At 44.3% G+C, this 19,462-nt stretch overlaps 1 protein-coding gene across 1 annotated transcript; it reads left to right on the forward strand.

Annotated features, from left to right (window-relative positions):
• The first annotated feature begins 2,406 nt into the window (after positions 1-2,406).
• Positions 2,407-14,099, forward strand: LOC141757335 (transcription factor 7-like 1-A). The gene is made up of 9 exons (XM_074617762.1): positions 2,407-2,522; positions 6,120-6,237; positions 6,331-6,403; positions 6,669-6,743; positions 6,953-7,072; positions 7,677-7,842; positions 11,574-11,681; positions 11,803-11,851; positions 13,263-14,099. Exons 2-9 carry the CDS (start codon positions 6,153-6,155, stop codon positions 13,820-13,822), a joined length of 1,236 nt encoding a protein of 411 aa, XP_074473863.1. The 5' UTR covers positions 2,407-2,522; positions 6,120-6,152; the 3' UTR covers positions 13,823-14,099.
• The last annotated feature ends 5,363 nt before the right edge of the window (positions 14,100-19,462 follow it).

The raw sequence follows: 19,462 nt of genomic DNA on the forward strand, positions 1-19,462 counted from the left end.
TGACTTCAGGGTGTTCTGAGGCTGTTGGAGCAGGTTGCTGTGTGTGTTGTAGAGTGGTGTTGGTCAGTATGTGCAGTTAAAACCTCACAACACCAGCAGAGAGCTGTTAGCGTCCACTGAAGACACCGAGGACATCATAGAGACAAGCTCAACGCAGGCTGAGCTGCTTCCTGCAGGGTTAGGATGGAAACGTTCACACAATATCAATACAATCAATGACTCCTCTGCAGATGTTCATCTTGAAGAAATACAATAGTTAGTCTGCCATAGTTTGTGTTGGAGTCTGGCAGCTCTGTGACTGTCCTCTGTAGATTTAAACTAAACACACAACCCAGCCCCCCCCCCCCCCCCCCCCCCCCCACACACACACCACACACACAAACACCTGCATGCCTCTGTTAGTGGCCGGGGGGGGTCAGTACGTCTCATTAGATTTAACACACGACCCGAGGCTGACCTGGTCCTCCCTCAGACCTCTCCTTATGGAGACCTCCCCAGTAGGAGGAGGTGGAGGAGGAGGAGGAGGAGGAGGAGGTGGTGGTGGTGATGATGATGATGATGATGATGATGATGATGATGAGCTTGCCAGTCTGAAGGCAGGTTGAGGTAAATAAGCGATGGCTGACCCATAATACAGGCTGTTTACTGTCCTCACCTACTGAGGCAGGAAACAGGAGGCAGCTGCCTCTCCTCCCTCCCTCACCCTAACCCTCACCCTCACCCTCTCCTCCTCCCTCCCTCACCCTCACCCTAACCCTCACCCTCTCCTCCCTCCCTCCCTCACCCTCACCCTAACCCCCCCCTCCCTCACCCTAACCCTCACCCTCTCCTCCCTCCCTCCCTCACCCTCACCCTAACCCTCTCCTCCCCTCCCTCACCCTAACCCTCACCCTCACCCTCTCCTCCCTCCCTCCCTCACCCTCACCCTAACCCTCCCTCCCTCCCTCACCCTAACCCTCACCCTCTCCTCCCTCCCTAACCCTAACCCTCCCTCACCCTCACCCTAACCCTCACCCTCTCCTCCCTCCCTCACCCTAACCCTAACCCTCTCCTCCCTCCCTCACCCTCACCCTCACCCTCTCCTCCCTCACCCTAACCCTCACCCTCACCCTCTCCTCCCTCACCCTCACCCTAACCCTCTCCTCCCTCCCTAACCCTAACCCTCTCCTCCCTCACCCTAACCCTCTCCTCCCTCACCCTAACCCTCACCCTCACCCTCTCCTCCCTCACCCTAACCCTAACCCTCACCCTCTCCTCCCTCACCCTAACCCTAACCCTCACCCTCTCCTCCCTCACCCTAACCCTAACCCTAACCCTCTCCTCCCTCACCCTAACCCTCTCCTCCCTCACCCTAACCCTCACCCTCACCCTCTCCTCCCTCACCCTAACCCTAACCCTAACCCTCTCCTCCCTCACCCTAACCCTAACCCTCTCCTCCCTCCCTAACCCTAACCCTCTCCTCCCTCACCCTAACCCTCCCCCCACCCTCACCCTCTCCTCCCTCACCCTAACCCTCACCCTCACCCTCTCCTCCCTCACCCTAACCCTAACCCTCTCCTCCCTCCCTAACCCTAACCCTCTCCTCCCTCACCCTAACCCTCTCCTCCCTCACCCTAACCCTCACCCTCACCCTCTCCTCCCTCACCCTAACCCTCACCCTACCCTCTCCTCCCTCACCCTAACCCTCACCCTCACCCTCTCCTCCCTCACCCTAACCCTAACCCTCTCCTCCCTCCCTAACCCTAACCCTAACCCTCTCCTCCCTCACCCTCACCCTCTCCTCCCTCACCCTAACCCTCACCCTCACCCTCTCCTCCCTCACCCTAACCCTCTCCTCCCTCACCCTCACCCTAACCCTCTCCTCCCTCACCCTAACCCTCACCCTCACCCTCTCCTCCCTCACCCTAACCCTCTCCTCCCTCCCTAACCCTAACCCTCTCCTCCCTCACCCTAACCCTCTCCTCCCTCACCCTAACCCTCACCCTCACCCTCTCCTCCCTCACCCTCACCCTCTCCTCCCTCACCCTAACCCTCACCCTCACCCTCTCCTCCCTCCCTCACCCTCACCCTAACCCTCACCCTCACCCTCTCCTCCCTCCCTCACCCTAACCCTCACCCTGCAGTCTGCTGCTCACTCCCTGGTATCTCTTCACACCTTCCTGACATTTCACCGGGTTAATCCTAACCCTAATCCGGGGTATACGTTATGTGAGGGTTAGACTAAACCCAAAAGACCCCCAACTCCTGGAACGTTATCCCCACTACCCGGTCTAGTCTAGAAGCTGACCCCCAAGACTCGCTGCCCAACGACATATCCTAACCCTAACCATTCAAGGTCAACTTCTAACCCTAACCAAGGTCAACTCCTAACCCTAACCATTCAAGGTCAACTTCTAACCCTAACCATTCAAGGTCAACGCCTCTCTCTCTCTCTCTGTCAACAGTACCTGCCCTTTCAGTGGCCTCTGCTCGACGTCCCAGGAAGAACACCTGTCAGAGACTGTGCTACCCCGACACACCTGGTGAGACACACACACACACACCTGTACCACCTGACCAACTGAATCTGCAGGTGTAATCTGTAGACATGGATAGATCTTCTGATATGAATAAAGTAAAGTTCCCTGCTGGTGGATTCAGAACCTGAGAAAGGAGCTTCAGTCTATTTCAATAAGGAACATGTTGTCAGTTCCAACGTGTGAGATGTTTATATCTCGGCTCAGTGACCTTCATCACCTTTGATACCTGATCTTCAGCCGTGCGTATCTGCAGCTTATCTTTAGATCTTCAGTCACGGTGCTGCCTCAGAGGAACACCTCAGAGGAACACCTCAGAGGAACACCTCAGAGGAACACCTCATAGGAACACCTCATAGGAACACCTCAGAGGAACACCTCAGAGGAACACCTCAGCAACGACACGTTCAAGGTTAAAGTTCTTCCCCTCCGCCTGCTCTCCTGGAGAAAGGTTCTGGTTCAGGTGATCAACCGTCTGCTGGACGGCAGAACAAACTATCTGAAGGTCAACTCGAGGTTTAAAGATGGAGAAGATAATCAGCAGATTCAGTGATATGAAAGTTGGTTGATAAGAACATTTTTAATTTATATATACTGGTTGAATAAACGGGTTCACAAACACCAGTTAAAGATCCAGTCTGACTGAAACACCAGGACGGTTAAAGATCTTCACCTGGAAGCTTCACACCGATCAGGAACCTGCTGGCATGCACACGTCGGATAATAGTGACCTCCTCTCCTCCTCTCCTCCTCTCCTCCTCTCGTCCTCGTCCTCCTCCTCTCCTCCTCGTCCTCTCCTCCTCTCCTCCTCTCCTCCTCTCCTCCTCTCGTCCTCTCGTCCTCTCGTCCTGTCGTCTCGTCCTCTCCTCCTCTCCTCCTCTCCTCTCGTCCTCTCGTCCTCTCGTCCTCTCCTCCTCTCGTCCTCTCCTCCTCTCCTCCTCTCCTCCTCTCCTCCTCTCCTCCTCTCGTCCTCTCGTCCTGTCGTCCTCTCGTCCTCTCGTCCTCTCCTCCTCTCGTCCTGTCGTCCTCTCGTCCTCTCGTCCTCTCCTCCTCTCCTCCTCTCGTCCTGTCGTCCTCTCGTCCTCTCCTCCTCTCGTCCTCTCCTCTCGTCCTCTCGTCCTCTCCTCCTCTCGTACTCTCCTCCTCTCGTCCTCTCCTCCTCTCGTACTCTCCTCCTCTCCTCCTCTCGTCCTCTCGTCCTCTCCTCCTCTCGTCCTGTCGTCCTCTCGTCCTCTCGTCCTCTCGTCCTCTCCTCCTCTCGTCCTCTCGTCCTCTCGTCCTGTCGTCCTCTCGTCCTCTCGTCCTCTCGTCCTCTCCTCCTCTCGTCCTCTCGTCCTGTCGTCCTCTCGTCCTCTCCTCCTCTCGTCCTGTCGTCCTCTCCTCCTCTCGTCCTCTCGTCCTGTCGTCCTCTCGTCCTGTCGTCCTCTCGTCCTCTCCTCCTCTCGTCCTCTCGTCCTGTCGTCCTCTCGTCCTCTCCTCCTCTCGTCCTGTCGTCCTCTCGTCCTCTCGTCCTCTCGTCCTGTCGTCCTGTCGTCCTCTCGTCCTCTCGTCCTCTCGTCCTCTCGTCCTCTCGTCCTCTCATCCTGTCGTCCTCTCGTCCTGTCGTCCTCTCGTCCTCTCCTCTCGTCCTCTCCTCCTCTCCTCCTCTCGTCCTCTCGTCCTCTCCTCCTCTCGTACTCTCCTCCTCTCCTCCTCTCGTCCTCTCGTCCTCTCGTCCTCTCGTCCTCTCGTCCTCTCCTCCTCTCGTCCTCTCGTCCTCTCCTCCTCTCGTCCTCTCGTCCTCTCGTCCTGTCGTCCTCTCGTCCTCTCGTCCTCTCGTCCTCTCGTCCTCTCCTCCTCTCGTCCTCTCGTCCTCTCCTCCTCTCGTCCTCTCGTCCTCTCGTCCTGTCGTCCTCTCGTCCTCTCCTCCTCTCGTCCTCTCGTCCTCTCCTCCTCTCGTCCTCTCGTCCTCTCGTCCTGTCGTCCTCTCCTCCTCTCGTCCTCTCGTCCTGTCGTCCTCTCGTCCTCTCGTCCTGTCGTCCTCTCGTCCTCTCCTCTCGTCCTCTCCTCCTCTCCTCCTCTCGTCCTGTCGTCCTCTCGTCCTCTCCTCTCGTCCTCTCCTCCTCTCCTCCTCTCGTCCTCTCCTCCTCTCGTACTCTCCTCCTCTCCTCCTCTCGTCCTGTCGTCCTCTCGTCCTCTCGTCCTGTCGTCCTCTCGTCCTCTCGTCCTCTCGTCCTCTCGTCCTCTCGTCTTCTCGTCCTCTCGTGACCCTGAACACAAGTCAATGTTATCAGTTGGTGTTATGATTTACCATCAAACAGCAAACAGGAACTTCCTGTTAGATCTGACTTCCTGGCCGTTGACTTAACTTCCTGTTGCAAAAAAGTATTTGGGATCCCTTCCCACCCGTCTCCACTGAGAGCAGTATTTGGGATCCCTTCCCCCCGTCTGCACTGACAGCAGTATTTGGGATCCCTTCCCCCCCGTCTCCACTGACAGCAGTATTTGGGATCCCTTCCCTCCCGTCTCCACTGACAGCAGTATTTGGGATCCCTTCCCACCCGTCTCCACTGACAGCAGTATTTGGGATCCCTTCCCCCCTGTCTCCACTGACAGCAGTATTTGGGATCCCTTCCCCCCGTCTCCACTGACAGCAGTAATTGGGATCCCATCCCACCCGTCTCCACTGACAGCAGTATTTGGGATCCCTTCCCTCCCGTCTCCACTGACAGCAGTATTTGGGATCCCTTCCCCCCGTCTCCACTGACAGCAGTATTTGGGATCCCTTCCCACCCGTCTCCACTGACATCAGTATTTGGGATCCCTTCCCTCCCGTCTCCACTGACAGCAGTATTTGGGATCCCTTCCCACCCGTCTCCACTGACATCAGTATTTGGGATCCCTTCCCTCCCGTCTCCACTGACAGCAGTATTTGGGATCCCTTCCCCCCGTCTCCACTGACAGCAGTATTTGGGATCCCTTCCCACCCGTCTCCACTGACAGCAGTATTTGGGATCCCTTCCCTCCCGTCTCCACTGACAGCAGTATTTGGGATCCCTTCCCCCCCGTCTCCACTGACAGCAGTATTTGGGATCCCTTCCCTCCCGTCTCCACTGACAGCAGTATTTGGGATCCCTTCCCCCCCGTCTCCACTGACAGCAGTATTTGGGATCCCTTCCCACCCGTCTCCACTGACAGCAGTATTTGGGATCCCTTCCCTCCCGTCTCCACTGACAGCAGTATTTGGGATCCCTTCCCCCCCGTCTCCACTGACAGCAGTATTTGGGATCCCTTCCCACCCGTCTCCACTGACAGCAGTATTTGGGATCCCTTCCCTCCCGTCTCCACTGACAGCAGTATTTGGGATCCCTTCCCCCCCGTCTCCACTGACAGCAGTAAGGGAGGTGTTGTTGGAGGACTCTAGAGTAAATGCTGTTGCTTCTGTTTCTGTGGTTTTCAGTGGAAGATGTCGGAGCGTGTGATAGATGATGTGTGATCTTTAGAAACAGGATGAAATGCAGCTGATTGACTCGTTCAGAGGGGACATCCTGCAGCTGGTGGACAGGTAACACCACCGCTGCATCTTCAGTAAGCACCTGTTGTCTCTCTGTTGTCTCTCTCCAGTCCAACGGGGTGCCGGTGGTGCAGCACCCTCACATGACTCACCTCCATCCACTGCTGTCCTACAGCCCCGAGGCCTTCTCCCCTCAGAGGGCCTCACCTGGCTTCTCTCCGGACTCAGGTGAGTCTCCCCTCTCCTCCAGATCCACCTGAACAATCAGCTGCTGTTATTGTAAGATTAACACTGATACCTGTGTGAATGTCACCTGAGCAGGTATGTCGAGGACCCCCTGCTACCCGGTGTCTCCTGGAGGCGTGGCTCAGATCCCTCACGCTCTGGGATGGCTGTGAGTAAACTATCCTCCACTACGGTTAGGGGGGTTGGGGGGTCGGGGGGTTTGGGGGGTTAGGGGTTTGGTGGTTTGGGGGGGTCAGGGGTTTGGGGGGTCGGGGGGTTAGGGGTTTGGGGGGTCAGGGGGTTAGGGGTTTGGGGGGTCAGGGGGTCGGGGGTTAGGGGTTTGGGGGGTCGGGGGGTTTGGGGGGTTGGGGGGTCGGGGGTTAGGGGCTGAGGGTTCATAGTGACTGTTGGATCATGTCTCTGTCTTTGTCCAGTCAGGGACAGACGATGTATCCCATCGCTGGAGGCTTCTCACCTGCTGCTCTGGCTGTGAACGCCTCCATGTCCAGGTAACACTGATGATGTCACATCTTTATCATTTCAGAGACAGAGAGTCATTCTATAGACACATGACTGCTGTGATGTGAACACATGACATCATTAAAACTGTATTCTGATTCTATTCTGGCCAGCGTTGGTGAATAAATGTATATATAGGTTCCATTGTTGTGAATGGGTGATGATGTGTTAAAGTGAACGTGTGATGTCTGGTTGGCAGCCTGGTGGCGGGTAACTTCTCTCCACGTCTGGCGCCGACGCCCCAGTCGTCCGTTGCCCACCACGCCGCCATCGTCCCAACGGGAGTGAAGCAGGAGCCTGGAGGCAGCAGCCAGCCGGGGTATCAACATCTGTTAAATACAACATTTCACCAGTGTGCTGGGGGGGCTGAGGACCATAGTGAGGTCATATGAAGGGCGATGATAGCTGGTGCTGGGGGGGGGGTGGGCTGAGGACCATAGTGAGGTCATATGAAGGGCGATGAAAGGCCCAATAAAGTCCAGAGTCTCGTGACCCGTTTAAACTTTGATTCATTTGTCTACGTTAAAGTATGGCGACTCCGTCTGGCTCTAAAGACCAGTGTATGTCAGTGTTTCAATGCCTACAGCATGTATAACGTGTTGTCATTAACTGGACGGTAACGTGTTGTTAACGTGTTATTAACGTGTTAACGTGTTATTAACGTGTTGTTAACGTGTTATTAACGTGTTGTTAACGTGTTAACGTGTTGTTAACGTGTTATTAACGTGTTAACGTGTTAACGTGTTGTTAACGTGTTATTAACGTGTTAACGTGTTGTTAACGTGTTAACGTGTTGGTACCGTGTTGTTAATGTGTTGTTACCGTGTTGTTAACGTGTTGTTACCGTGTTAACGTGTTGTTAATGTGTTGTTACCGTGTTGTTAACGTGTTGTTACCGTGTTGTTAACGTGTTGTTACTGCAGGAGGTCGATGGCTGGCATTCAGCAGGAGAGAGAAGAGGAGAAGAAGCCTCATATCAAGAAGCCTCTGAATGCTTTCATGTTGTACATGAGAGAGGAGCGACCCAGAGTGGTGGCTCAGTGCAAAGTGAAAGAGAGCGCCACCATCAACCAGATCCTGGGACAGAGGGTGAGTCCCTCTACTACTACTACATTACATTATACACTACACTACTACTACATTACATTATACACTACACTACTACTACATTACATTATACACTACACTACTACTACATTACATTATACACTACTACTACATTACATTATACACTACACTACTACTACATTACATTATACACTACACTACTACATTACATTATACACTACACTACTACTACATTACATTATACACTACACTACTACATTACATTATACACTACTACATTACATTATACACTACACTACTACATTACATTATACACTACTACTACTACATTACATTATACACTACACTACTACATTACATTATACACTACTACATTACATTATACACTACACTACTACATTACATTATACACTACACTACTACATTACATTATACACCACACTACTACATTACATTATACACTACACTACTACTACATTACATTATACACTACACTACTACATTACATTATACACTACTACATTACATTATACACTACACTACTACATTACATTATACACTACTACTACTACATTACATTATACACTACACTACTACATTACATTATACACTACACTACTACATTACATTATACACTACACTACTACTACATTACATTATACACTACCACTACTACTACATTACATTATACACTACACTACTACTACTACATTACATTATACACTACTACTACTACATTACATTATACACTACTACTACTACATTACATTATACACTACACTACTACTACATTACATTATACACTACACTACTACTACTACATTACATTATACACTACACTACTACTACATTACATTATACACTACACTACTACATTACATTATACACTACACTACTACTACTACATTACATTATACACTACTACTACTACATTACATTATACACTACACTACTACATTACATTATACACTACACTACTACTACATTACATTGTACACTACACTACTACTACTACATTACATTATACACTACACTACTACATTACATTATACACTACACTACTACTACTACATTACATTATACACTACACTACTACTACATTACATTATACACTACACTACTACTACTACATTACATTATACACTACACTACTACTACTACATTACATTATACACTACTACTACTACATTACATTATACACTACTACTACTACATTACATTATACACTACACTACTACTACATTACATTATACACTACACTACTACTACTACATTACATTATACACTACACTACTACTACATTACATTATACACTACACTACTACATTACATTATACACTACACTACTACATTACATTATACACTACACTACTACTACATTACATTATACACCACACTACTACATTACATTATACACTACACTAATACTACTACATTACATTATACACTACCACTACTACATTACATTATACACTACACTACTACTACATTACATTATACACCACACTACTACATTACATTATACACTACACTACTACTACATTACATTATACACCACACTACTACATTACATTATACACTACACTACTACTACTACATTACATTATACACTACACTACTACTACATTACATTATACACCACACTACTACATTACATTATACACTACTACTACTACATTACACACTACACTACTACATTACATTATACACTACACTACTACTACATTACATTATACACTACACTACTACTACTACATTACATTATACACTACTACTACTACATTACATTATACACTACACTACTACTACTACATTACATTATACACTACACTACTACATTACATTATACACTACACTACTACATTACATTATACACTACTACTACTACTACATTACATTATACACTACTACTACTACATTACATTATACACTACACTACTACATTACATTATACACTACACTACTACTACATTACATTATACACTACACTACTACTACTACATTACATTATACACTACACTACTACATTACATTATACACTACACTACTACTACTACATTACATTATACACTACACTACTACATTACATTATACACTACACTACTACTACTACATTACATTATACACTACACTACTACTACTACATTACATTATACACTACACTACTACTACATTACATTATACACTACACTACTACATTACATTATACACTACACTACTACATTACATTATACACTACACTACTACTACATTACATTATACACTACACTACTACTACTACATTACATTATACACTACACTACTACTACTACATTACATTATACACTACTACTACTACATTACATTATACACTACTACTACTACATTACATTATACACTACACTACTACTACATTACATTATACACTACACTACTACTACATTACATTATACACTACACTACTACTACTACATTACATTATACACTACACTACTACTACATTACATTATACACTACTACTACTACATTACATTATACACTACACTACTACTACTACATTACATTATACACTACACTACTACTACTACATTACATTATACACTACTACTACTACATTACATTATACACTACACTACTACTACATTACATTATACACTACACTACTACATTACATTATACACTACACTACTACTACATTACATTATACACCACTACTACTACTACATTACATTATACACTACACTACTACTACTACATTACATTATACACTACTACTACTACATTACATTATACACTACACTACTACTACATTACATTATACACTACTACTACTACATTACATTATACACTACTACTACTACATTACATTATACACTACACTACTACTACATTACATTATACACTACACTACTACATTACATTATACACTACACTACTACTACTACATTACATTATACACTACACTACTACATTACATTATACACTACTACTACTACATTACATTATACACTACACTACTACTACATTACATTATACACTACTACTACATTACATTATACACTACTACTACTACATTACATTATACACTACTACTACTACATTACATTATACACTACTACTACATTACATTATACACTACTACTACTACATTACATTATACACTACACTACTACTACATTACATTATACACTACACTACTACATTACATTATACACTACACTACTACTACTACATTACATTATACACTACCACTACTACATTACATTATACACTACACTACTACTACATTACATTATACACCACACTACTACATTACATTATACACTACACTACTACATTACATTATACACTACACTACTACTACTACATTACATTATACACTACACTACTACATTACATTATACACTACTACTACTACATTACATTATACACTACACTACTACTACATTACATTATACACTACTACTACATTACATTATACACTACTACTACTACATTACATTATACACTACACTACTACTACATTACATTATACACTACACTACTACATTACATTATACACTACACTACTACATTACATTATACACTACACTACTACTACTACATTACATTATACACTACACTACTACATTACATTATACACTACACTACTACATTACATTATACACTACACTACTACTACATTATAGTTAGATTAGTTTAGATAAAGACGTGCGTGCGTGCGTGCGTGCGTGCGTGCGTGTGTGACACACTGGACTGTTTCCTGTCCACAGTGGCATTCTCTGTCCAAAGAGCAGCAGGCCAAATATTACGAACTGGCTCGTAAAGAGAGACTCCTCCACTCCAAACTGTACCCGGGCTGGTCGGCCAGAGACAACTACGTAAGTACTACTACTACACCACCAGCTGATATCTCATGATGACATCACTACACCACCAGCTGATATCTCATGATGACATCACTACACCACCAGCTGATTTCTCCTGTTTGTTTGTGTTTAGGGTAAAAAGAAGAAGAGGAAGAGAGCGAAGAGTGAAACTCAGTTTGAAGGTGAGACGATGCTGCTGTCAGTCAGAGAGCGTCATTGAGATATTAAACAGATAATAAATGAGTGAATGAATATTGGACTCCAGAGAGAGCTGGACCCTCACGCGGTACTCAGCCGGTAGTGATGATACGTGTCATTGGACCCTCACGCGGTACTCAGCCGGTAGTGATGATACGTGTCATTGGACCCTCACGCGGTACTCAGCCGGTAGTGATGATACGTGTCATTGGACCCTCACGCGGTACTCAGCCGGTAGTGATGATACGTGTCATTGGACCCTCACGCGGTACTCGGCCGGTAGTGATGATACGTGTCATTGGACCCTCACGCGGTACTCAGCTGGTAGTGATGATACGTGTCATTGGACCCTCACGCGGTGCTCGGCCGGTAGTGATGATACGTGTCATTGGACACTCACGCGGTACTCAGCTGGTAGTGATGATACGTGTCATTGGACCCTCACGCGGTACTCAGCTGGTAGTGATGATGTTATTGGACACTCACGCGGTGCTCGGCCGGTAGTGATGATACGTGTCATTGGACCCTCACGCGGTACTCGGCCGGTAGTGATGATACGTGTCATTGGACCCTCACGCGGTACTCAGCCGGTAGTGATGATACGTGTCATTGGACCCTCACGCGGTACTCGGCCGGTAGTGATGATACGTGTCATTGGACCCTCACGCGGTACTCGGCCGGTAGTGATGATGTCATTAGACCCTCACGCGGTACTCGGCCGGTAGTGATGATACGTGTCATTGGACCCTCACGCGGTACTCAGCTGGTAGTGATGATACGTGTCATTGGACCCTCACGCGGTGCTCGGCCGGTAGTGATGATACGTGTCATTGGACCCTCACGCGGTACTCAGCTGGTAGTGATGATACGTGTCATTGGACCCTCACGCGGTACTCAGCTGGTAGTGATGATACGTGTCATTGGACCCTCACGCGGTACTCAGCTGGTAGTGATGATGTCATTGGACCCTCACGCGGTACTCAGCTGGTAGTGATGATGTCATTGGACCCTCACGCGGTACTCAGCTGGTAGTGATGATGTCATTAGACCTTCACGCAGTACTCAGCTGGTAGTGATGATATGTGTCATTGGACCCTCACGCGGTACTCGGCCGGTAGTGATGATACGTGTCATTGGACCCTCACGCGGTACTCGGCCGGTAGTGATGATGTCATTGGACCCTCACGCGGTACTCGGCCGGTAGTGATGATGTCATTGGACCTTCACGCGGTACTCGGCCGGTAGTGATGATGTCATTGGACCCTCACGCGGTACTCGGCCGGTAGTGATGATGTCATTGGACCCTCACGCGGTACTCAGCTGGTAGTGATGATGTCATTGGACCAATCGAAGTGGGTCGGGCCTGATGAGTGTGTTTGTGTGTTTGTTGGTCAGATCCTGAAGACGACTTCCCGCCACAGCTGAAGAAACCTTGTGCGCTGCCGCCTGCGGAGACGCCTCACACACACACTCTGCTCACACAGACTGCACACACACACCCCCGTTCACACCTGACACAGACACACTCCATCTCCCACCTGACGCACACACACCTGTCCCAGGCTAGCCCCGCCTCCTCCCTGGACTCCCCGGCGACGCCGACCACCGCATTGGCCTCGCCCGCCGCTCCGGCCCCGACGTACACCGAGCACACGCACTCCTCCTACGGCGGGCACATGTCTCCGTACGGCGAGCAGCTGCAGCCGCTGTCCCTCACCACCAAACCTCACCGGACCCCCCACCCTCTGAACCGCACCGCCGTCACTCCGGGACCGTACACGCCGACGTCCTCCTGCGACACCCCCGCCTCCTCACCCCACACGGCTCCTTCCAGGTGTTCACCCCCTCCTCCGCCCTTCCTTGTCCCGCCTCCTACCTCCGCTCACCGATCGGCGGCGAGCTCCCACGGTGCCTTAACTCAGCCGTTAGCACTCAGACGAACCAATCAGCTGTGAGCAGCTGCTTTCACCTGAACTCTTTTTTAATCTGTAAATAAGCTTCTTTTCTTACCTTTAGAAATGTATCACGTTTTATATTAGTAGGAATAATTGGTCAATATTTGACCGCGTCTCTAACTCCATGAAACGGTGTATTTTTTTGCCAACTCTTTCTACTTCCTTTCTATGAATGATCACCGGTGTGGGAATCAGAGGGGTCTGTTTGTTTTATATACCTGCTAGTAACGAGTGTAAATCTATTTTCTGTCTTAATAAATATTCACTGAGTTGATGACGAAGGTCTGAGGAAGATTCACCAAACACCAACAGGGTTTCAGGTTCAGTGTGGATGATGTCATGATGTCTGCTGTCCATGAATTCAGTCATAAGTCAGAATCAGAATCATTAGAACTGAAGAACTGACGGAGAATCATCTACAGTTCTCTTCAGTATCATAATAATAATATAATATATCTATATACATTATAAATAATAATATCCAGTGATATTTAACTAACTTGAAATTAACTATAAATATCTCAGGAACCATTGGATTAATACTCTTGTTCAGATATATCTATATCTCTCTCTCTATATATATTATATATATATATAATATAGTATATAAACAGAGAGAGATAATCTTCCTCTGGCGCCCTCTGCTGGTCGCCATCATACACTGTAAAAAGTGAGTATTTCCTTGAAGAACCTGTAAGTTCGTCTCTCATTCTGATCACGGCATTATTCCTTTAGATATATGCAAATGATGTGTGATGACATCACCAATATGCAAATGATGTGCGATGACATCACCAATATGCAAATGATGTGTGATGACATCACCAATATGCAAATGATGTGTGATGACATCACCAATATGCAAATGATGTGCGATGACGTCACCAATATGCAAATGATGTGCGATGACGTCACCAATATGCAAATGATGTGCGATGACGTCACCAATATGCAAATGATGTGCGACAACACACCTGAACTTTGTAACTGTAGACGGTGTTGGCTTCTGTCCAGGTGAGTGTCTGACGTCACCAACCTGATCAAACATCAATATATTTATATATATATTTATATATCTACATATATAAATAAATATCTCTATATATATAAATATATATTTATATTGATTTATTTATATATATATATATTTATTTATATATATATAATATATTATATATATTTATATATATAATATATAAATATATATATTTATATATATTTTTATATTTATATATATATATTATATATATATATCAGTAAAGTATCTATAAGATCTTTACATATTCTGAACTTGTTGACGAACAGCTGAACCGGCCAACGTTTTCATTTAATTAACCAACTTCAGAGGTCATAAATTCATCAAGTGTAAATCACAGATATTTATATTCAGGTGTTTATTCAGGAAGCTAAGAGATGAAGCTTATAGATGAAGCTAAGAGATTAAGATTATAGATGAAGCTAGGAGATGAAGCTTATAGATGAAGCTTATAGACGGTGCTTATAGATGAAGCTAGGAGATGAAGCTTATAGATGAAGCTCATAGATGAAGCTAAGAGATGAAGCTTATAGATGGTGCTTATAGATGAAGCTAAGATATGAAGCTTATAGATGGTGCTTATAGATGAAGCTTTTATATGAAGATAAGATGAAGCTTATAGATGAAGATAAGAGATGAAGCTTATAGATTGTGCTTATAGATGGTGCTTATAGATGAAGCTTATAGATGAAGCTTTTAGATGAAGGTAAGAGATGAAGCTTATAGATGGTGCTTATAGATGAAGCTTATAGATGAAGCTAAGAGATGAAGCTTATAGATGAAGCTGAGATGAAGCTTAAAGATGGTGCTTATAGATGAAGCTAAGAGATGAAGCTTAAAGATGGTGCTTATAGATGAAGCTTATAAATGAAGCTTACAGATGAAGCTTATAGATGAAGCTGAGATGAAGCTTAAAGATGGTGCTTACAGATGAAGCTTATAGATGGTCCTTATAGATGAAGCTGAGATGAAGCTTAAAGATGGTGCTTATAGATGAAGCTAAGAGATGAAGCTTACAGATGAAGCTTATAGATGAAGCTTTTAGATGAAGGTAAGAGATGAAGCTAAGAGATGAAGCTTACAGATGAAGCTTATAGACGGTGCTTATAGATGAAGCTAGGAGATGAAGCTTATAGACGGTGCTTATAGATGAAGCTAGGAGATGAAGCTTATAGATGAAGCTCATAGATGAAGCTAAGAGATGAAGCTTATAGATGGTGCTTATAGATAAAGCTAAGATATGAAGCTTATAGATGGTGCTTATAGATGAAGCTTTTATATGAAGCTTATAGATGAAGCTTATAGATGAAGATAAGAGATGAAGCTTATAGATTGTGCTTATAGATGGTGCTTATAGATGAAGCTTATAGATGAAGCTTTTAGATGAAGGTAAGAGATGAAGCTTATAGATGAAGCTTAAAGATGGTGCTTATAGATGAAGCTAAGAGATGAAGCTTAAAGATGGTGCTTATAGATGAAGGTAAGAGATGAAGCTGAGATGAAGCTTAAAGATGGTGCTTACAGATGAAGCCTATAGATGAAGCTTATAGATGATCCTTATAGATGAAGCTGAGATGAAGCTTATAGATGGTCCTTATAGATGAAGCTGAGATGAAGCTTAAAGATGGTGCTTATAGATGAAGCTAAGAGATGAAGCTTACAGATGGTGCTTATAGATGAAGCTAAGAGATGAAGCTTACAGATGAAGTTTATAGATGAAGCTTATAGATGAAGCTTTTAGATGAAGGTAAGAGATGAAGCTTACAGATGAAGCTTATAGATGAAGCTTATAGATGAAGCTTTTAGATGAAGGTAAGAGATGAAGCTTATAGATGGTGCTTATAGATGAAGCTTATAGATGAAGCTAAGAGATGAAGCTTATAGATGGTCCTTATAGATGAAGCTGAGATGAAGCTTAAAGATGGTGCTTATAGATGAAGCTAAGAGATGAAGCTTAAAGATGGTGCTTATAGATGAAGGTAAGAGATGAAGCTTACAGATGAAGCTTATAGATGAAGCTGAGATGAAGCTTAAAGATGGTGCTTATAGATGAAGCTAAGAGATGAAGCTTACAGATGGTGCTTATAGATGAAGCTAAGAGATGAAGCTTACAGATGAAGTTTATAGATGAAGCTTATAGATGAAGCTTTTAGATGAAGGTAAGAGATGAAGCTAAGAGATGAAGCTTACAGATGAAGCTTATAGATGAAGCTTATAGATAAAGCTTTTAGATGAAGGTAAGAGATGAAGCTAAGAGATGAAGCTTATAGATGGTCCTTATAGATGAAGCTGAGATGAAGCTTAAAGATGGTGCTTACAGATGAAGCCTATAGATGAAGCTAAGAGATGAATCTTACAGATGAAGCTTATAGATGAAGCTTTTAGATGAAGGTAAGAGATGAAGCTTATAGATGGTGCTTATAGATGAAGCTTATAGATGAAGCTAAGAGATGAAGCTTATAGATGGTCCTTATAGATGAAGCTGAGATGAAGCTTAAAGATGGTGCTTATAGATGAAGCTAAGAGATGAAGCTTAAAGATGGTGCTTATAGATGAAGGTAAGAGATGAAGCTTACAGATGAAGCTTATAGATGAAGCTGAGATGAAGCTTAAAGATGAAGCTAAGAGATGAAGCTTATAGATGGTCCTTATAGATGAAGCTGAGATGAAGCTTAAAGATGGTGCTTATAGATGAAGCTAAGAGATGAAGCTTACAGATGGTGCTTATAGATGAAGCTAAGAGATGAAGCTTACAGATGAAGTTTATAGATGAAGCTTATAGATGAAGCTTTTAGATGAAGGTAAGAGATGAAGCTAAGAGATGAAGCTTACAGATGAAGCTTATAGATGGTCCTTATAGATGAAGCTGAGATGAAGCTTAAAGATGGTGCTTACAGATGAAGCCTATAGATGAAGCTAAGAGATGAATCTTACAGATGAAGCTTATAGATGAAGCTTTTAGATGAAGGTAAGAGATGAAGCTAAGATATGAAGATGAATAACATTGACGGGTCTCTGACTCCAGTCGGGGGAACGAGTTTCTGAAATGACGATATTCATGATATACAATATAATATGGATGAGTTGGTTGAACATCCAGGACGGAACATGTGATCTTTATTGTTTGAACTTGCTTCTTCTTCTGTCTCCAGGACTGAAAGGGTTAATTGAGTCTTTCTATTGGATTGAATCTTTATCAGGAACCGTCAACGACAACGTGAGTAGACATAATATTATTTTATTGACTTTATTTCAGTACAGCAGCCGACCGGTAGACCGGGAGACCGGGAGACCAGGAGACTGGTAGACCTAGTGGGAGGGTAGTGTGGAGTTTCTGAGACAACAAAATGTCCGGAAAAATATCTGATCAATGTCTGAAAAATGCCCAAAACATAGTCTGAAAAATGTCTGAAAAAAAATATCTGACAGATGCCCAAAAAAATGTGGAAGAAGGGTAGTCCGAGGTCCAAAAATAAGTCACAAAAAATGTCCAAAAAATGTTAGAAAAAAGTACCAAAGAAGTCTTAAAAATATCCCCAAAATTTCTGAGAAATTTTATAAAAATGTCTGAAAGAAATGTCAAAAAATGTTCCAAAACAAGTCCCAAATAAATCCCCCACATTTCTGAAAAATGTCTAAAATATGCTAAAGAAAGGCAGAAAAAAGTCTGAAAAATGTCCAAAACAAATCTGAAAAATGCCCGAAAAATGTCTCAAAAAGTCTCAAAAATATCCCAAAAATTTCTGAAAAATGTCTGAAAAATAACCCAAAAATGTCCGAAAAGATCCAAAAAAAAGTCTGAAAAACATCTAAAAATATCAGAAAAGGCAGAAGAAATGTCCGAAAAATGTCCACGAATATATCTGAAAATGTCCGAAAAAAATCCCCCAAAAAATGTCGTAAAAATGTCATAAAATACCCTAATAAATGCAGAAGACAGGCTAAAAAAATCTCCCAAATTTTGGAATAATTTGCAGAAAAATACGGAAGAAAGGCAGAATAAAATGTCTGAAAAATTTCCGAAAAATGTCCAAAAGATGTCAGAAATATTGTTGTCTTTTTCTCACCCTGAGAGTCGGCTGATCAATCAACCAATAATGTAAATAATAAATCAATAGAGACATCTGAGCTGCAGCCATTAACTTATTTATTATACTGAATTTACCAAAAGTCAAAGCAACACTTGAATCAACAGTCCGGCACACGTTTAGTCGGTTCTGTTCTGTGGTTGGTCGGTTTCCTCCGTGCACGAGCACTCCGAGGTCACGACCCCTTCACTGCCACCGAGATGCTGGGAAATCCTAAAATCCAGACTTTTACTAGTACGTAGAGAGGAGGGGGGGGGGGCATCGTATCAGCTGAATATAATAATAAAACCATCGTTCTGACTCCTGAAGCTCCGCAGGAGTCCAACCACTAATATAATAATAATATAATAATAATAATATAATAATATAATAATAATAATCATAATAATAATATAATAATAATCATAATAATAATAATAATAATATAATAATAATAATATAATAATAATAATCATAAACGTCGGTGTGCATGTCGGCTGCTGTAAACGTGAACAGATTACAATAAAATCATCAAGG

The sequence above is a fragment of the Sebastes fasciatus genome, chromosome 19 (genome assembly GCF_043250625.1).
Source record: "Sebastes fasciatus isolate fSebFas1 chromosome 19, fSebFas1.pri, whole genome shotgun sequence".
In the NCBI taxonomy this organism is placed as follows: domain Eukaryota; kingdom Metazoa; phylum Chordata; class Actinopteri; order Perciformes; family Sebastidae; genus Sebastes; species Sebastes fasciatus.